Genomic DNA, 18,467 nt, shown 5'->3' with positions numbered 1-18,467 from the left:
CAATTCAAGTCAGCCCACTGTACACCTCGATTTGCCTCTTGTCGGAATCGCGTTGCAATTGCTCGCGATCAATCTGTCGCTTCCACATGCACAGCTCCTCCATAGCTTGCGACTTTTTTTTTTTGTGCCCGACGGTGCTGCCTGTTTATTTTCTGTCTTGGCGATATTTGCCTTCTCCAAATTTGTGCCATTCACTCGTTTCAGTCTTCAAAATTTGCAGCGTCTGAGTTTTGACACGACATCCAACCAACTGGTTTTTCCCCCCCTCAATCATCCTTCTTTTCGCTTCCTTTGCACACCTTCAAAACAAGAACAACACACACAAACATGTCAGCGACTGGCGCGAGTGGAAGTGGCGGGGATGGGAGCAAGCCGCTGCCGCGCTGGCTGGCCGGGTTTAGCGTTGCGTCGTTTGTCGGCGGGATGGCCTTCTCGCGGCTGACGATGCGCGTTGCAGCGGGCGTCGCTGTGGGCACGCTCATCGGAATGGTCATTGAGCAGGAGTACGGCATGCCCGACGTCAAGGCCATGCACAACAAGATTGCCAAGGACGCCCGAATCTTCCTCCAGCCAGCCATCGACCACATTGACGACCTCGTCCGCACAAACTCAGACCGCGTCGAAGAAGCGCGCCGCCCTGATCGCCGAGACCGATAGCCAAAAAACGAAAAAAAATGTGAATGGAGGCACTTTGTTGTATTGGTTGCGGACTTGGCCTCAATAAAACAGCCAAAAGTTAAAGCTTGTACAGCCAAAATGCTGTGTACCCCCTCGTCATTTTGTGACAGTGTATCTTACTGGACTCGAGTACAAGTCGCAAAGGAGCAAAGTTAGGCGCAGGCTGGATGGATGCTTGATTTGGAGATGGAGAATGGTCATTGGAACAGATTGAAAGTGATGTTTTGAGTATGTAACAGTAGAATAAATGCGAGTGTCCTGCCTTGTGTGCCTTGTGAGGGAAGAGAACCACAAGCGGGCAATTCACCGCGCGAAAGGACGGCACGCGCTTTAGAAAAAGAGGCGGAAGGGATAGCCTCGCTGCTTTTGCCGGAAGATGGAGAATGCCACGCTCAGGAAGAAGACAAACACTGCCAAGAACGTATATACAGCCGATCGCCGCAGAATAGGAGTCGATGCAAACGGAGCGCTGATGTTGAGAAGCAGGAAGCTGCCAGCAATGGTAGCATCTGTTGTTCAAAAAACACACACACCCAAAAACAAAGAAAAAGCCCAGAAACAACGTCAGGCACAGAATCGTGCAGAGGAGGCAAGCACAGGGATGGGCGCGAAAACAAAGCCGTACATAATGCCATCACAATATGGCTTTCAACGCCAAATTGGGACTGCGAGCTGGGATGGAAGAACATGGGTGGGCCATTCGGATTGCCGGCAATGTACGGCGGGCCGCGGATTTGATTCCACATTTGCCCAGAAGTGAACAAGAAGCAAACAGTCTAGCCGAACAAATAGTAAAAAAGCAAATAAAAAAACAAACAAAAAAACAGACGACCAACGAAAGGTCAGTTGGAAAGGAAGGAAGGACGGCGCGACAAACAGAGGTTGGGGCGTGACACTTACAACGGCAGCAAAGGCCCAGTACGTTGGGTTGCGGTAGAACTGCACGGCAGCAGGGAGAAGCTTGTACAAGACCGCAGCGCCCACAACAAGGCCGAGTGTGAGGAGCACGTAAAACATGTAGTCGACCGGGCGCTTGATCTGGAAGGAGATGCCCGTTCGCTCTGCTACAAAGCGCAGGACGTTCTCTGCTTCAAGACCAAGTCTATTGCAGAAAACCAAAAGGGGGGAAGGGACGACAAGTGAGATCAAAAACAACAAAACGAGAGCAAACAAAATAACAAACGAAAACGAAAACTGAGAGGTGCCAATCATGATTGCAGAACATTATTCTTCACGTGAGAGTCGACAGACTCCAGTCCGAAGTGAATCGTGTGTGAATGTTTTGGTTTCTAATCATCGGCGAAACGGGAGAAAGAAAAAAAGAAAAAGAAAAAAAAAAAAAAACGAGCGACAAAGAGTACGGTGCCGCGCATCGCTCAAAAACCACCTGCGGTCGTTCCAGTGCTCAGACTACATAGTGCCTGTAGTAGTAGGTAGCACGTCTGCTTTGCAGATCGAACAACGCACGGTCCAAACAAGACCCCAACTAAGAAATCCGTCGACAACGAAACTCACTGCTGCATCCTGTACGTGTCGGACGGCTTTGGTCCACCGATGGCCGGGAAGTGCATGATGGTCGGGATGCTTTGCGTCTTGAGCTTTTCAAAGACCTCGCTTGCAGATTCAAACTCGGCGACGGCAAAGTAGAGCTGGCCAGATTGGTACTCGGGCGATTGCAGCCACGACGACGCGAGGACTTCAAACTCGGCGTGCCCAAAGCTGTCGAAAGCAGAGCACACACACGCAATAGATGCAAGATTACATTTCCGACATTGGGTTGAGCAAAGTGAGTGAGTTGAGTGACAGCTCGAGATTGAGCGATCTCGCAGAACGGAGCGCTTCAGCAGCCAAGCCAAGCCAAGCCAAGCCAAGCCAGTCGTACCTGCACGGCTTGCAGTTCTGGCGCGGGTTGAGCGATGTGAGCATGAGGATGACCGAGTAGTTGCGCGGGGCTGTGCGCATGAGACTGGTGTACTTTGCAATGTCGAGCTTGATCAGGCCGCTGGACGAGCGCGCCTGGAGCTTGTCCAGATGCGCAACGCGGTCGGCCACTCCATTGCTGCTGCTGCTGCTGTCTGCGCTGCGGACGCCCATCGGCAGCGAGATCGCAGCCACCAGCGCGGCCAGCAGCACGGCGACTGCCACAACACCACGGCTCATTTGGATTGGGAGCTGGGTTTCTAAGACTGAGCGAGCGAGCTGCTGAGCAAAGAAGAGTCAATGTCGAGCATAAACCAAAAATAGAATAGATCTACAATACAGCACATGGAATGGAGGCTCAGTCCAAAAAGCTTCATGTCGCTGAAGCGGTCGCTGGAGCAATGCGAAGAACAACAAGAAGCAGAAGCAGAGGAGGAGGACGAGTTTGTGACGGTTCCAATGTGGCCGGACGACTCTGCAGATGAGGCTGCGAATCGCACGGCAACGACAGCGACGACCGCGAGCGAGGCAGAGGCAGAGGCAGAGGCAAGGCGGGAAGCAGCGCGCAAACGGATTCGCTTGGCGCTGAGCGAGATGGACAATGGCGACGAGGCTGGCGAGCCACCAGCCATGCAAGAGCAAGCGAGGCAATTCGAATCGAACGCCACACATTCTGAGGGTGAAGCGGACAGACCTGCTGCTGCTGCTGGTGCTGCTGGTGCTGCTGGTGCTGCTGCTGCGTCTGGCGTGCAACTTGGAAAACAACAACCACAACAAGCTGTCAAGACGCAGACAAACGCCGCAAAGAACGCCGAGATGCAAGCGCGCGCGGCGATCGAGCAGCTCGCAACGGACGACCAGAAAATGCTCGTGGCCATGTACAGCGCGATCGACGCAGCGTGCTCACTGCTCAAGCCGCGTGGAATCATCTGCACTCTGAGCCGAGTTGAGTACCATGTCTTGTTTTGGGAAGGGGGGCGTGGTGTGTGTATGTGGAGGGTGTGGTTTTGTGTGGGCGAAATTGCTGAGAGAAGAAAAAAAACACTCAGGGAGGGGGGGGGGGAAATAAACTAGTAACTTTGTGCCATTTTTACCAACCACATCTTTGTCCTTTCAAACAGATTTCCAGCACCGTCCAAGCAATGAGTGGTGTCACTCCGACCTGGAACGTGATTCAGCGCATTGCGAATATTGCGCCAAGCCATGTCATGCTGCAGCACGTTCAAATGCCGAGTGAAACGCACTCAAAGCAGGATGCTGCCATCCGCCGCTACTTGACGCTGGAGCACTATGGTTCTGCCGCCGCCGCTCGCCCGAGCGCGCTCTATCAGTCGCGATTCGCACAGCCCGATCTCTACGCTCCTCCAAATGCCGACCAACAGACCCGAAATGTGCCGTTCAGCAGCAGCAGCAGCAGCGCTGTGCCCGCGCTCGCCTTTGTCCGTGCAGACCCCGCAATCCGGCACGTGCTTGCGCCTGATGAGGACCCGTCGACGCATCTCGAGATTGTCTTTTCACATTTGCGGTCGTTTGGTAGCAGCACTGCCATGTCTGCGGCCCAATCGACGGCTCTACTCCGAAGAAAGACGCGCTTTGTGCGTTTGCTTCTCGCAGCGGCGGCGGCGTCACCCAACTCTGAAAACCAGTCAACGGACGTTGGCGCTTTCCCGGCTGTCGACCCAGACCCGCCTCAACCGTCCCAAGCAACCCCAGCCGACCTTCTGGCGTTGCCGGTTACATCGCTTGCCGATTCGCTTCCCGATTCGCTTCCTACTACGCCGTTCGTGGCAAATGAAACCGAATCATCGACACCAACAGCACACAAAACTGACGGCGGACCCTTGCATTCGGCCCATGAATTTATTCAGCAAATTCAGGCCCAGCCATTCTATGAAGGACAAATTGTGCATATTCAGGACATTCCGGCCAGGCCGGCCCAAGTGAAGCCCTTGACAGTAAGCCGCTGGTTTTTTTTTTTGTTTTTTTCTTGTTTTGTTTTGCGCATCATCTTCATCCCATCTCGCCATCTTTGCCAACGCTCTTGTTGGTGCTATTATGCATTGACAGATCAACCTGCACCCTGCCATGCGCGCTGCTCTTGTTGAGCGTGGGTTTGACTCGTTGTACTCTCATCAAGTCGAAGCACTGGAGGCGCTATGGAAAGGCCAGCATGCCATTGTTTCGACTTCAACCAGCAGCGGCAAATCGCTCATTTATAATGCCACTGCGATCAATGCAGCCTTGATGAACCGACAAGCTTTGGCGCTCTACCTTTTCCCCACAAAGGCTCTGGCTCAAGACCAACTTCGGGCGCTGAATGCACTGCTGGCGCTGTCTTCTCTCGTGCCCTATCAGCTGTTTGCGGCCACACTGGACGGTGACACCCCCAAAAGCGAGCGAGCCAACGTGCGCGAGAGCGCGTCGGTCGTGTTGACAAACCCGGACATGCTTCACGTCAGCATTTTGCCCCAGCACAAAAATTGGCCGCGTCTCTTTTCGCAGCTTCGCCTTGTCGTTGTCGATGAGGCACACGTCTACTCGGGGGCGTTTGGCTCTCATGTTTCATGCGTGCTTCGGCGATTGCGGAGGCTCTGCGAACTCTACGGCGCCGCGCCTCAGTTTATCTGCTGCTCGGCCACGATTTCCAACCCTCGCAACCTCATGTCGCAGCTGATTGGCGTTCCAGAACCGGAGATTGCGGTGATTTCCCGCGACGGCTCTCCATCGGGGCACAAAAAGTTTGTGTTTTGGGACCCGAACGCAAAGCTGTGGCGGGCCATCACAGCAGCAAAGCAAGCTGCTGCGCAAGCTGCCAAGGCGCGGAACGACGCAACACGTCACTCGGTTTTTGTTGAAGAAGGAGGCGCACCAGCAGCAACTGCCGAAGCCAAACACCAAGAATCATCCTCGTTCGCGTCCATGTTCGGAGGTTCGGAAGCTCTGCGTTCCTCGACAGTCGATCTGACGCAGTTTTTCGATGCAGATTTGCTTCACCAGATGGCCAGCTTGAGCTCTGACAGTGTGTCGTCCGTAGAAGAAAGTGGTCTGGACAGCAGCCGGACTCTTTCCGATCCCGATCTCGCACTCATCTCCGATGCACTGTCGCCTGGGCCGTCCGTCGCCTCGACCGCTGAAGCAACGACTCTGCTACACAAGCCTGCTGCCATGGTGCCCGCTATCGCGGCCAGTGGCCCAGATTCCGGCAGCTTCAATCCAGTCACCGTGCTGTCTGGTAGCCGACCCGGCTTCACCACTGCGTCGTCTCTCGTCTCCACGGCTTCCTCGCACCCGCATCCCAACGAAGGCGTTTCGATTATTTTGCGCGCGTTGAGTGATCCTCATCGTCGCCAGCACCTGCTAAAGTCACCGTTGGTCGCCTGTGCGCAGATTCTCCGACTCGCAGTCAAGCTGGGCCTCCGGACGATCGCATTTGCACGAATCCGCAAGGTCTGCGAGCTCATGCTCAGGTATACTCACCGCTTTCTCGTCGAAGAAGGGCTGGCATCGCTTGTGCCAAAGGTCACCTCGTACCGTAGCGGCTACTCGATTCCGGATCGCCGCCGAATTGAACGCGGGCTCTTCCACGGGCATCTCACGGCCATCACGGCGACAAACGCCCTCGAGCTGGGCGTGGATGTCGGAACACTGGATGCGACGCTGCATCTCGGCTTTCCCAGCTCACTCTCGTCGCTGTGGCAGCAGGCCGGTCGCAGTGGCCGGAACGAACGACCAAGCGTTTCCATCTTCGTGGCCTACCCCTCCCCGATCGATCAGCACTTTTGCCGCCACCCTCTCGAAATTTTCACTCGAGAAATGGAAGCTTCATGCATTGATCCCGGAAACGAGAGCGTGCTTTGGGGTCATTTGTTGTGCGCCGCAGCCGAGCATCCCCTGACCGACGCAGACAGCCAATGGTTTGGCCCCACTTTTGACAGCGTAGTTGCCGTCATGTTGGCCGGTCGACGACCCGGTGGTGTCCCCATGGATGGCGGAGCCGTGCTGGCTCGCCGAAACGGTCTGTACGTGCAAACCTTTCGAATTGAGGTTCCTTCGGCGGCCGTCAGCATCCGCAGTATCGACACAATTCGCTACAAGGTCGTGAACGAACTCACTGGCGAATGCCTGGACGAGATTGACGAGTCGCGGGCGTTCTTTGAAATCTATGACGGCGCCATCTACTTGCATCAAGGGAACGAGTACTTGGTGCGCAAGCTCGATTTAACCGAACGCATCGCCTTTGTAAAGCCCTGCATCGCTGGATACTACACAAAGCAGCGTGATCGAAAGGACGTGCAAACTTTGCGGGTGATTAAGAGCGGCAGCGCAACCAGGCAAGTTCTCTCAACCATTTCGCAGCCCGAGGAGCAACAACCTGGGACCTTAGAGTGGGCATTTACTGAGCACCATGTCGACCATGACCACCCAACCCTGCATCCTGTGAGAAATCGAGAGTCATTAAGTGCCCACCAGCAACCGGGCATTCCTGGCAGCCCAAATGCAGAAACCCCTCCTCCTAGCTTGACCCCCTACCCAACTCCCGCACATCGTGATGATGACCATCTGCCGTCAAGCCCCAGTAGACGGCGATTCATGTCTCGAGAAGCTCTGGCGCGCCCCCACGGACGACTGCAACGTCCAGAATTTGTGCCCAGCGGTTTCCAGACGACTCTGCAGCAAGATGTCCCTCCAAGCTCGTCCGAAGCAGTCCCGCATGAGGTCATTCCGGCCGGCACAATAAGCTGCAACTACGCAAAGGCCAATGTCTGCTTGAGCGTGTTTGGATTTAAGAAAATTTGGCAAAAGAATTCGGCAGTGTTTGATCGGCTGCCGCTTGATCTGCCTCCAGTGGAATTCGAGACATACGCCAGCTGGATTGACCTATCACAATCCGTCAAGCGCCACGTTGAAGCCTGTGGGTTTGAGTTTCGAGCCGGAGCCCACGGTGCAGCTCACGCCGTTCTCAACATGGTGCCGCTGTTTTTATCGTGCGACCCAAACGACCTCGGAACGGAGTGCATCAGCATTAGCGAGACCCGCCTGCGACCTCCGCGCATTCTGCTGTACGATACTAGACCTGGCGGTGTTGGGCTTGCTCTCAAAGCGTACCATCTCTTGCCGGCTATGCTCGAAGCAGCATATCAGCTTGTGCGCGAGTGCGTGTGCGACAACGGCTGCCCGTCCTGCATCCACGCCGTCACCTGCAGTGAGCATAATTCAGTGAGTGACAAATCCGCGGCTCTCGAGATCATGCGGTGTGTTCTTGCGGGTGGTGATCCCTCGGCAAAAGTCGTAGCGGCCAATCCTTCTTCGTCGCAAGTGACTCACCGCGCACACGACCGTCCCTGACTCTCGGAAGTTGGCTGTGTTCTCTCGCTGAACACCTCCGTTGCCAACTTCTGGATTGAGGTCAACAACATTCACGCTGCCGTGTCGCCGGCCTCCCGACCCTCCGCCGCGATGCCAACTCGAAAGCTGCGGTTGCCAGCCTCATGAAGGAAGCCAAAGCTGCTCCCAACAATGCCGGAGCGACCAATTTCCAGTCCCTTGTTGACTATTCAAACGGGTGCTCGTTGTAGATCTAATGCATGTCCCGCAAGTTTGCCGAACAACTTTTCCCTTCAGATCCGCACCAAAATTACCAACTCGCCTATTTAATTTTGTTCTTCAAAGTTTTAGGTGCAGCAGGGGAAGGAGATGACTGGGAGGCCGCTTTGGAGTCTTTTTCTCTGGACTCGATTGAATAGCAGCCCACTTTCTTGCTTCTTGTTAACACCCGAAAACGGGAGGAGTGAAGGAATTTGACAGCCAATTTCATGACATGACCTTGAACAAACACCGCTCCTTGCCCAGAAACAAAACAAAACAAAACAATTAAAAAATATGGCCAAACCCACCATCGCCACTCTTTGTTTTTGGTCGAGGTTCAGAGACAACAGGCTCACAATGCGCAAACAAGAGCGCAAACAGCGGCAGCTACGTCTGCCAGCCTCATCACGCTCAGGGGATCTGCCGATCGAGTCAGGCGAGAGCGTGTTCAAAGCAGCTGAGCGTGCGAGCTTTCAGACAACAAACGAAGGCAGACAGACTGGCACAGAAAGACGGACAAAAAGCAGGGCTTTCAACAGCGAAGAGGTGCATAAGCACAGCAGGACCAAACACCCAAGATCGCCGAGTTTTGAGCGAACAGATCACCATGGATTTCCTTCTTTGTCGCTTGGTTCAGTCTTTCTATTTTTTCCTCTTTTTTATTTTTTCCTCTTTTTATTTTTTTTATTTTTCCTCTTTTTTTCTTTTCTTTTTTCTTGTTTGGTGGTTAGTTTGCACTTCCATCTCCGCCATCCATCACCCACCCGTTCATCTCGCACAAGCTACTTGTCGTGAATGCCTACGTCTGTCTGTCTCTGTGTGTGCCTGCGCCCGAAGTGCACGAATAGGACCAAAGCAACAGTACAACAAAACGAGCTTTTGCATTACACAAAAAAATAACAAAACAAAAACAGAACACAACCACAACAGCTGATCGCGACCAGTCGCAGTTGGTCGCCTGTCCCTCCCATCCCCATCCCCATCCCCATCGTCATCCCCATCCCAATCTCCGTGTTTGGGAGTGCCAGGGTGCGCAACGAAACGGTTTGTGGTTGTGGGCAGGTCTCCTTGTGTTTGTTGTGTGGGGAGCGGCAGTTTGATCTGCTGGTCGCTCCGCTCGTATTGTCTGTCGGGACATTCTCTGTTCCCGAAACCCACCACCACCACCACCACCACCACCACCACCACCACCACCACCACCTACTACCACCTACTACCATTAAACAGCATCCTCGAGTTGTGAGCGGGAAAGGACGGTGTGTCAAGCGGGAGACAGCGAAGGACGCAACTCCAAAACCAGTCCCCAACACCACACCCGAGTGTTTTGTTTTTGGCTAGCCTTCCTTTCCGCTCATGTCCCATACAATGCTATGGAGTGGCGCTGCTGTTGAACATCAGAGCGACAACATTGTCGTGCGCTTGAAATTCTCACCGATTCACACGCGTGATTTGCGTTGTGTGCAATTTTTGGTTTTTTGGTAGATTCGTTGTTCAGTTTTCACCGTCATGCGCCGCTCGTTCCAAAATACGCGATTGGTCTGGCTACTGGGAGCACTTGTTCTGGTCTGTTTGTCGAGTGCTTCCGTCCAGGCCAACTCGTGCGATGACGAGTGCCCAGTCCCGTGCGAATGCCCAGTCCCGTGCGATCTCGATTGCACAGAGTGCGTGTGCACATGGTCGCCCCCAGCCGCCGACTCGTGCCAAAATGGGGACTGCACTTGTGATTCGGACGGTGTGGTAGAATGCGCCGTTTTGACAGAAACCATGAAGCTACCGCAAGACACGCAGTCTCTGTAATTGGAAAACAAACCATCCGTTGCTCGTTGGTTCATCCCAAACAAACCTGCGCTCACTCCCATCCTTCAACCAGCGAACTGCTCTCGCTTTCTGCATCGAACTTTCAGTTCATTGATTTTTCTGGGCTGACCCAGCTGAACTTTCTGTACGTGCACCAATCTCAACAAGTTGGACGGACAGCTTTCTAACTCAACGTTGTTCAGGAAGCTGCCATTCGCCATGCAAAAAACCCAAGTTTCTGCGAGCATGTTTTCCGGTCTCACATCTCTCACAAGACTGTAAGTACAGCAAGCTTGTTGCGCGCGCGGTGGCGTTTGGTGAAGCTGAGCAAAGTTGTTACTCTTTGAATGTGCAGCCTCTTAAGTTCTAGCACTTTCAACTTGAACGTTTTCAAGCTAATGAACATAACAACACTGTAAGTCCATCGCCTCGATCGTGGCTTTTGTTCTGGCTTGCACTTGATATGACAATCTTGCAGCAGTAGGTGCTGCTTTCGCAATACTGATTTTGTTTTGTTCGCTATGGTACCAGAGATGTTTTTGATCACGTCGGGACTTCTGGGGCTTTTTTTGGCATGAATTCAGTGCAGACATTGTACGAGAGCCTGATAGTTGTGCATTGGGTTGCTGAAAACAACTGTATTGACATTTGTGCCTTGCCTAGATCATTGGTCATGCCGACGTCACTTTCAGCCAATTCTCTGTCGGGGCTCCCTGCACTTCGAACCCTGTGAGTCACCGAGTGGCTGACAAAAGCTGCAGCTTGGAACTTGCATCTCATCGTGAACACGAAACAGTCAGCTTCAGCTTGATACTAATAGTGTGCCTGCATGGCTGAGTACTATCATCAGTCCGGTTTCGAACGCTTTGACCTCCTTGTACGTGAACTGAAGTTCTCTGCACGGAAGCAACTTTGAATCATTCATTTTGCTGACAACTCGTGATTGCAGAAGCGTTTACTCAAACACCAACTTTTTCGCCTCGTTGACTGTCTCAGCTCCCAACCTACAATCACTGTACGTTCCGCGTGTTTCGGTTGGAACTGGTCTTGCGACTCACATTACGTCTACTTTACGGCAATTTGAATGAATTTTTTCACGCTGCTGATAGAACCATCAGTGGCTCCGACATCACTTCAATCTCGTCGAATCAGTTTGCGCCGACTCCCGGCCATCTCCAGTCCTTGCAAACTCTGTAGGTTTTTGTTCGAATCGAGCCGCGTGAACAGCATCGCCTTTATTGACTGGACCGTTTTGTCTGCCTTGTGCACATTATTAGCTCGATTCTCAACCAGCCGATCAGAAGTCTTCCTAGCAGCACATTTTCAAACCTACCCGTTCTGACATCTCTGTACGGCTACTTGGGGGGGGGGTGATCAAAACGTGTCTCATTGGATGAACTTGCTCTGACCATGCCTCTCGCATCAGGTTCGTGAAAGACAGCGCCATTACTCAAATCTCCTCGACTGCGTTCCAAGGTCTGTCGCAATTGACGACGCTGTAAGTTGACCGTGAAGCAGTACCATGCGATTTTCTTTCATGAACTCATCGGACACGCGCATCTGAGCAGCGATTTGACCAACAATCGGCTCACAAGCATTCCTGCGACGGTCTTTGATAATACTCCGTCCTTGATCGTACTGTACGTTGGCTTGCCTTGTGATTCCACCAGCTTTCCTGGCAGTGAATATTGAATTTCTGAATGTGTTGTTCAGGAGACTCTCCCCGTCCCGGATTACGCAGTATCCCCAAAATCTCTTCCAAGGGCTCCAAGCTGCTCCCATCTTGTACGTTCGTTCTCTGTGGTGTTGGGCACCATCGCCTCCTGCCCGCTCATTTCTTTGCTCTCCAACTCCCTCATCGGCTCCTTCCACAGATATCTGGGCGGCCCAGCCTCTACTCTTCCCCCTGGCTTGTTCCAGAACGCCGCATGGACATCCGCTGCGACGGTGTATTTTTCTCCCAACAACTTTACGTTTGGTAGCAATATTCGTGCGCCTCCTAGCACATATGGTTCGGCCGCGTCTCCACAAGGTAAAGGGCCAACGGGATCCGAGTGCGGAGCGTAGTATGGCCAAGACTTGGTTTTCACATCGCTGACCATCGTTGTCTTGGAATACTAGCTTGTCACCCAGCTTGTGCAACGTGCTATGCTGCTTCCGCAGCTGCCTGCTGCCCTTCAGACTGTCTCTATTGTACTTCAAGCAGCACGTGCTCGCAGTGCTACGATGGCTATGTGCTGACTGGGAACACTTGCGGCTCCATCGAATTCGTCTCATCGGCTGCTTCTGTGGCTTCCCTGGTCTCGATCGCCTCCATCCCGTCGGCTGCATCGGTACAGTCCGTCGAGTCCGCTCAATCCGTGGCTTCTGTCGATTCAGCATCTTCTGTCTCGGTCCAACTCGTTGAAGCCACTTCAGCCGAGTCAGCCAGGTCTGTGTCTGCGTCTTCCGCAATGTCGGTAGAATCGGCAATCTCGGCTTCCATTGCGGCAGCTGCAGCTGCAAACAAGAACAGTGACGACAGCTCAACGTTGCCTATCATTGTTGGTGCTGTGGCTGGTTGCGTCCTTCTTCTTGCCCTGATCGCTCTCGCAGTCACCTTGTACAGGCGGCGCTCGCAATCCCAGCTGGCCACGTCCTCTAGTATGCGCCGCACCTCGCAAGTGTTCATGAGCGATTCATTCTCCTTCCGGCCCGATGAGACGTTTACCAAGAGCTACATGCAATCGGAGGCGCTGTACGAATCGGTCGATGTGTACGCCAGCACGACCGAGAATCCCATGTACTCGGAGGTGTTGGGGCTGGCTGAACCAGTGGCGAACGAAATTCCCCCTGCCTCTGGCACTGATTACGTGGCACCCTCCCCTTAGAGATCTTCTGAGCTCGTATGAGAGATCTTCTGAGCTAACCAAAAAAAAAAAAAACCAAAGCCCCTGTCCTGTTTGTTAAGCCATCGGGCTTTGACCACCTCCAGCTGAGCGGATAGGATGGGGTTTCTGAGTTCTACATCGAGTTCTAAAGTGTTGGAAATTATTTTCCCCCCCCAGAGTTAAATATTCGTGTTTGAAAATTGGAGCCAAACAAAAACATGGCGTTGTGAACTAGTTGTCAAGTGTTTGACATTGCGTTGCAGAGGTTTTTGATCGTGTTGCGAGTTATTAAAAGTGTTTCAGAGTTATTAAAAGTGTTTCAGAGTTATTAAAAGTGTTTCAGAGTTTGCGAAACTGCGCAAGAGTGCTTCGAGTGGCATTGATGAACATGTACCGCCAAATGCATCCAATGGGCGTCAGAAACTTGCTGGTCCGGTGGGGTACAATAATCGAGTTTATCATCTCTTTCAAAAAAAAACGAGTGCAGTAGAAAACAAGAACACGACCAAATTCAGGAACAATGCTGCTCGGTATCAAAACGGAAAGGCGCCGCTACTTGCGGGAAGACTTGGTCGGGACAGGAGATGGCGCGTCGACATCCTCGTCCTCAAGACGCGGTTTCTATGACATTTAACGGCACAACAAAATCAGCTTTCAAGACTGCACACGCAACAGCCAACGGACAGACAGGCAGAAAAGTACAACACTCCACGCACCTTATTGGACGTTTCCCGAGACGGCTTTTTGCGCTTGCTCGAGTCGGACGGAGCGGCGGCCTCCTTTTCTTGCTGTTGGTCGAGCATCTCCTTCTCGATCAATTGGATCAGTGACGTGCATCGGCGTTGAAGTTCCTGTTCGCGACAGAGCAAAACAAGCCAAAAGAAAAGAAAAAGTCAGAACAATCGCCAAAACTCATCAAAAACTGCGTGTTGAGCACGAAACGTACCACAGCCGTTCGAGACTTCAAGTACCAATCGAATCGGAATTGTGGGGCGGCACGAATGGCACGGCGAATGTCATCGTACGCCGTCTCGTTGCCATAGCCAACCTTGTACAGCATGCAGATCTGAAGAAAGACAAGGAAAGAGGTGAGCAGGAGCCAAACTTCAATCTTCCAACTCCCTTGCTCTCTTTCTTCTTCGTCTTCTTCTTCTTCTTTCTTCTTCGTCTTCCAACTTTACCAAAAATCGATCCTCCTCTTCCGTAAAGCAGCGACCACGGCCAGAGGTAGAGTAGACGACGCGCAGTTGCTGGAAAGGAGAGCGATAGAGCTGCATCTTGGCACCGAGAATTTGCTGGATTTCCTCGCGACGGCGAATCTTGGACTCACCCAGCTCAATACGTTCCAAGTACTTGTCCGAGTCTGCGACCTCGCGATAGCGGTCCCAAAACACCTTGGCGTACTCGTCCACTTCAGCAACGGACTTGCTCTCAACCTCGGAGGCAATCAGCGCAGTCGCCCAGCGGCCGTACTTTTCGCACCCACGCAAAAAGGCGCGGAAGTCGGCGCGGTTCCAGTTGCTAAAGCCTTGCTCGAGCAGCTGGTCGCGCTCGACAGTCTCCTCCTCGGACAGCGGCTCGCTCTGGTCAATCTTTTCGCACTCTTGCTCGTGCTCGGCCACCAGGTCGACGCCGCTGCTGGCCGCAATCTCCTCGGGCGTGGGTGCCGTTGGCTTCCAGCCGAGCTGCTTGCGGTAGGCATAAATCTCCTGCTGCAAGAGCTCAAAGAGACGCGAAGGGAAGAACTGAAAGTCGGAAATGTTGGGCGTCTTGGCAGGGCGCGGCGGCTTGGCCTTCGAGGAACCAGCACCCGCGTCCTTTTCGGTCGCGTTCGACGTGACGCGAAGGGCCTCTCGGAAGTAGGCGTCCACCGAGTAGGTCTGCTTGCGCTCGCGCTTCGGTGGCTCAATCCAGTTCTTGATGCTGTTGGCCTGTCGCTTGCGGCGGTAGTCTTCACCATCAAAGTTGTACAAGGAGCGCTCATCAGCATCGAGCGAGAAGGACTTGAGGCGATCTTCGCCGAGCTCCTTGAGCTTCTCGTTAAACTCGGCGGTCTTCACCTCGCCCTTGGTGAGAATTGCGTCAATGTCGTCATCGGTAATCATGGCGTCTTCCGTCTTGAACACGCGGTCGGCACCAAAGCGAATCATGGAAAGCATGTCGTCCTTGTTGAGCGCCTTTTGCTGCTCGACCAAGCGACCCTGCTGGATGACCATGGCATCCAGTCGCAGCTTCATCTCGGCGCGCTCAATGATGCGCTCCTCCACCGTGTTTTCGGTGACAAAGCGGAAGATGCGAACCTGCTTCTTTTGACCAATGCGGTGGGCACGATCCTGTGCCTGGAGATCCATTTGGGGGTTCCAGTCACTGTCGTACAGAATGACCGTGTCGGCCGTGTAGAGGTTGATGCCAAGACCACCGGCACGGGTGGACAGCAAAAAGAGGAACTTGGAGCTGTTGGGGGCATTGTACTCGTCAATCATGCGAGCGCGATCCTCGTGGTCGGTCTGACCGTCGAGACGGCAGTAGGTGTGACCGCGCCACATGCAGTAGTCTTCGAGAATGTCGAGCATGCGGGTCATTTGGCTGAAAATGAGCACACGCGAACCTTGAGCCTGGAGCTTCGGGAGCAGCTTGTCGAGAACACTCATCTTGCCGCACGCGTCCAGCAAGTGCTTGTCTGTCGTGTAAGGCGGGCCCGGCTCGGTGCCGTCAAACAGATACGGATGGTTGCAGCACTTGCGCAGCTGCATCAAAATATTGGAAAGGCGAACCTTGTTGGCATTGCCAGAGTTGACCACATCGAGGTCTTTGAGCAGAATGCCCTGGTAGACCTCGCGCTGCTTTGGCGTGAGTCCAATGTAGATTTTCGTCTCCTTCTTGGGCAGCAGACTCTTCTCCACCTCGGCCTTCAGACGACGCAGCAAGAACGGCTTGAGAATGGCGTGCAGGCGGCTCACGACCTCGAGCTGGTCGGTGCTCGAAGTCAGCGAAAACCAGGCGTCGAAATCGTCCGACGAGGCGAAAATGTCGGGAAGCAGAAAGTTGAGCAACGCCCACAGTTCATGCAGGTTGTTTTGCAGCGGTGTGCCTGTCAGGAGCAGGCGGTTTTTCGTCTTAAACTCGCGCAGCACCGTTGCCAGGCGCGACGCCTCGTTCTTGATCGAGTGGGCCTCGTCCAAAACCAAGTAGTGGAAGTTGAACTTGCGCAGTGCTGCCTTCTCGCGGTAGGTGATTTCGTACGACGTCACGCAGACGTCCCAGTCTCCCGGGGCCAGTGTGGTCTGGGCAAACTCTGCACGCCACTCCTTCGGACCGTGGAAGCAGATGACACGCAGAGAAGGGCACCAACGACGAAACTCATTCATCCAATTGGTCAGCGTCGACTTGGGCACGACGAGAAGATTGTGCGACTTGATCTTTTTGATGTTTTTGATGTAGCCGAGCATCGAGATGGATTGCAGTGTTTTTCCGAGACCCTACAAATGAAACAAAAACAACAACAACAACAACAAAAAGCATGGCAGCACAGAGTCGCAATGGCGATGAGAAAGAAGAGTTGACGGGATGCTGGAAACAACGACGACGAGCAGCTTTTCTTTTCTTTTTTGTCTCTTTTTTTTTTTTCTTTTTTTCTTTGTTTGTTTTGTACTTACCATCTCATCTGCCAGAATGCCGTTGATGCCGTTCTCGTAGGCCTGAATCATCCAGTTCAAGCCGCGAATCTGGTAGTCTCGCATCTTGCCACCTTCAATGTACGGAGGCGACTCTGTGAACATGAAGGCGGAGGGTCCTTCATTGCCAGTCAGCTCTTCCTTGACCAGTTCAGCATCCTCGGCCTCTTGGTTGCGGCGACGGCGGCGTTGTGGAGACCTGAAGGATACGATACCAGCGACCAAAAAAAACAAAGGGCAGTGAGCGATCCGTCAAACACAAGCAGACGCGATGAGACCAAAAGCCAAAAAGCAAGCCTGTACTTTGGAGGGGCGGCGTCTTCCGAGACATCCATTGCTGCGGGCGCGTCGGCTGAGGTTGAGGCGGCATCAAGCTTGCTCTTCATCGCAGTCTGGTCCAGTCGGCCGTCAGCAAGAAAGTGGGCGAAAATGGCAGTCTGCTTGAGCAGAAACTGAAATCGATTCGCCTTGTCTTTGGCCTGGAAACAACAACAAAAAAACAAAGTGCAATGTTAGCGTCGTGCAACCAACGCGAGCTAGAGCAGCACACCCCCTCGGCCGTTGGACTTACAATCTGAGCGGCAAACTCTGAGTTTTCGCTGTCCTTGGCAGCCTGCTTGCCACGCTTGGTCGTCGTCGCGGTCGCAGTCGCGCCTTCATCCTCCGAGTCGTCCGACTGTGGAAAGGGTTGTTTTCATTGATCAACAAATCATCCGGGACACTTGTCAGTTTCAACGAATGAACGAATGGGGACAACGCAGCATCGATCGAGTGCTCATCGCACCAGACCCAATGCCCTCGCTCGCTCTCCCAACACCCGCATCCTCGTTTTTTCTGCATCCGTCGCACACCGCCAGAACGCCCCCCTCCCGCCCCCTCGGGCAAGCCAGCAAAAAAAAAATGCATGCAAGACAAGCCAAGCAAACGAGGGAGGAAGCAAAAAAAAAAAAAAAAAAAAAAAAAAAAAAAAAGGCGAGATCTTGCTTCGAATGCCGCGTCAATAGAGCGCCCGTATCCGCGTCAGCGAGAGTGAAACAGAACTGGAGCACAACCATGCATGCTACAGAGAGGAGCGCTTTGGGACGGACCGCAGAGCACTCGCTCTGGTGCCCAGTAGCACGCAACATGCGTCTTCCCGCGCTTTTTTTTTTTTTTTTTGGCGCTTTCAATCTCTTCCTTCTGGATGGACAGTGTTGAGGGATGGTGTACCTCTTCAAAGTCCATGACAGGTTGGGGGACGCTGCTGGAAGGCCCAGCGGGGACGGGCGATGCGCGGAAGGACGCCATCGCCGAGTTGGTTGCGCTGTCGGGACCGACTTGTTCCATTTCTCAACAAAAGCGACAGTTGTAGACTGCGCTGGACGGGACTGGATTGGGTTTCTGTTGACATCAACAGAACGACAAGAGCAAGGCAACTGTGGCGTTGTCTGCTATCAACCATGTCTAGGTCTGAGAGCGGACGGGTTGTGTGTAGATTTGGGATAGACTCCAAACACACAAGCAAGCAAGCAAGATCGCTGCCGACCCGGTGGACATTTGCAGTTACTTGTTGCAGATCCGAAGCAGAGGCAATCGAAGGTGACTTGCAGTGTTCTGAAGGCTGTTTCCGCAAAAGTAAAAGAAAAGCGAACACAGGAAAAAAACAAAAAGAAAAAGAAAAATAACTTACCGTTGCAAGGGTTGCTCAGGCGCTCTTCTTGACAAGTCAAACAAATGCACGGAGTGTTGCAGAACTGACCCTGTCCAGTTAGAATGTTGCCGACGGCTCCATCCGATGGCATGAAAATTCGTAGAAACACAGCTTTCGCTGCTGGATGTTTTGCTTTTTGTTTTTGTCCAGAGTCGGTCTCAGCTGCGCTTTAGGTCGTGCTATTGTCGCTCCATACTCGGTACCTCTCGCACAAGTTGTTTGCTGTCCTTGCCAGCACACCATTGCAGACCT

At 53.2% G+C, this 18,467-nt stretch overlaps 5 protein-coding genes across 5 annotated transcripts; 3 read left to right on the top strand and 2 right to left on the bottom strand.

The window, feature by feature from the left end:
- The first annotated feature begins 197 nt into the window (after positions 1–197).
- CAOG_04908 (hypothetical protein) lies at positions 198–941 on the top strand. The gene has a single exon (XM_004347609.2). It carries the CDS (start codon positions 328–330, stop codon positions 655–657), a length of 330 nt encoding a protein of 109 aa, XP_004347659.1. The 5' UTR covers positions 198–327; the 3' UTR covers positions 658–941.
- On the bottom strand, positions 684–2,857 carry CAOG_04907 (hypothetical protein). Its single transcript, XM_004347608.2, has 5 exons — positions 2,561–2,857; positions 2,194–2,397; positions 1,579–1,780; positions 1,304–1,454; positions 684–1,187 (listed from the first exon to the last, which is right to left on the bottom strand). The coding sequence occupies exons 1-5, from the start codon at positions 2,836–2,838 to the stop codon at positions 1,009–1,011; spliced, it is 1,014 nt and encodes a 337-aa protein (XP_004347658.1). The 5' UTR covers positions 2,839–2,857; the 3' UTR covers positions 684–1,008.
- Positions 2,858–2,954: 97 nt separating this feature from the next.
- Positions 2,955–8,272, top strand: CAOG_04906 (helicase superfamily protein). Its single transcript, XM_004347607.2, has 3 exons — positions 2,955–3,543; positions 3,720–4,553; positions 4,666–8,272. The coding sequence occupies exons 1-3, from the start codon at positions 2,974–2,976 to the stop codon at positions 7,942–7,944; spliced, it is 4,683 nt and encodes a 1,560-aa protein (XP_004347657.2). The 5' UTR covers positions 2,955–2,973; the 3' UTR covers positions 7,945–8,272.
- A 564-nt stretch (positions 8,273–8,836) lies between these two features.
- Positions 8,837–13,176, top strand: CAOG_04905 (hypothetical protein). Its single transcript, XM_004347606.2, has 16 exons — positions 8,837–8,910; positions 9,667–9,977; positions 10,055–10,126; positions 10,185–10,259; positions 10,337–10,396; positions 10,513–10,575; positions 10,645–10,710; positions 10,778–10,858; positions 10,931–10,996; positions 11,091–11,174; positions 11,259–11,330; positions 11,408–11,479; positions 11,550–11,621; positions 11,695–11,766; positions 11,856–12,013; positions 12,103–13,176. Exons 2-16 carry the CDS (start codon positions 9,691–9,693, stop codon positions 12,849–12,851), a joined length of 2,049 nt encoding a protein of 682 aa, XP_004347656.2. The 5' UTR covers positions 8,837–8,910; positions 9,667–9,690; the 3' UTR covers positions 12,852–13,176.
- Positions 13,155–17,903, bottom strand: CAOG_04904 (helicase). Its single transcript, XM_004347605.2, has 8 exons — positions 17,735–17,903; positions 17,097–17,201; positions 16,829–17,004; positions 16,508–16,724; positions 14,033–16,330; positions 13,798–13,917; positions 13,568–13,702; positions 13,155–13,472 (listed from the first exon to the last, which is right to left on the bottom strand). The coding sequence occupies exons 1-8, from the start codon at positions 17,849–17,851 to the stop codon at positions 13,404–13,406; spliced, it is 3,237 nt and encodes a 1,078-aa protein (XP_004347655.1). The 5' UTR covers positions 17,852–17,903; the 3' UTR covers positions 13,155–13,403.
- Positions 17,904–18,467: the final 564 nt, after the last annotated feature.

Source organism: Capsaspora owczarzaki (assembly GCF_000151315.2).
Source record: "Capsaspora owczarzaki ATCC 30864 unplaced genomic scaffold supercont2.7, whole genome shotgun sequence".
NCBI lineage: Eukaryota > Filasterea > Ministeriida > Capsasporidae > Capsaspora > Capsaspora owczarzaki.
The sequence above is the reverse complement of the archived record's forward strand: the minus strand, read 5'-3'. Positions and strand labels throughout refer to the sequence as shown.

What these genes read in the sequence shown, in the direction of transcription:
- CAOG_04905 (XM_004347606.2), top strand. Translation starts at nt 9,691, where the DNA reads ATGCGCCGCTCGTTCCAAAATACGCGATTGGTCTGGCTACTGGGAGCA. An exon ending in CTGACCCAGCTGAACTTTCT is followed by an intron (nt 10,127 to 10,184) that starts GTACGTGCACCA and finishes AACGTTGTTCAG; the next exon opens with GAAGCTGCCATTCGCCATGC. An exon ending in ATGAATTCAGTGCAGACATT is followed by an intron (nt 10,576 to 10,644) that starts GTACGAGAGCCT and finishes TGCCTTGCCTAG; the next exon opens with ATCATTGGTCATGCCGACGT.
- CAOG_04908 (XM_004347609.2), top strand. Translation starts at nt 328, where the DNA reads ATGTCAGCGACTGGCGCGAGTGGAAGTGGCGGGGATGGGAGCAAGCCG.
- CAOG_04906 (XM_004347607.2), top strand. Translation starts at nt 2,974, where the DNA reads ATGTCGCTGAAGCGGTCGCTGGAGCAATGCGAAGAACAACAAGAAGCA. An exon ending in TCATCTGCACTCTGAGCCGA is followed by an intron (nt 3,544 to 3,719) that starts GTTGAGTACCAT and finishes CCTTTCAAACAG; the next exon opens with ATTTCCAGCACCGTCCAAGC. An exon ending in CCCAAGTGAAGCCCTTGACA is followed by an intron (nt 4,554 to 4,665) that starts GTAAGCCGCTGG and finishes ATGCATTGACAG; the next exon opens with ATCAACCTGCACCCTGCCAT.
- CAOG_04907 (XM_004347608.2), bottom strand. Translation starts at nt 2,838, where the DNA reads ATGAGCCGTGGTGTTGTGGCAGTCGCCGTGCTGCTGGCCGCGCTGGTG. An exon ending in CAGAACTGCAAGCCGTGCAG is followed by an intron (nt 2,398 to 2,560) that starts GTACGACTGGCT and finishes TGCTTTCGACAG; the next exon opens with CTTTGGGCACGCCGAGTTTG. An exon ending in GACACGTACAGGATGCAGCA is followed by an intron (nt 1,781 to 2,193) that starts GTGAGTTTCGTT and finishes TTTCTGCAATAG; the next exon opens with ACTTGGTCTTGAAGCAGAGA.
- CAOG_04904 (XM_004347605.2), bottom strand. Translation starts at nt 17,851, where the DNA reads ATGGAACAAGTCGGTCCCGACAGCGCAACCAACTCGGCGATGGCGTCC. An exon ending in GAAGACGCCGCCCCTCCAAA is followed by an intron (nt 16,725 to 16,828) that starts GTACAGGCTTGC and finishes CGTATCCTTCAG; the next exon opens with GTCTCCACAACGCCGCCGTC. An exon ending in CTCGGGAAACGTCCAATAAG is followed by an intron (nt 13,473 to 13,567) that starts GTGCGTGGAGTG and finishes TAAATGTCATAG; the next exon opens with AAACCGCGTCTTGAGGACGA.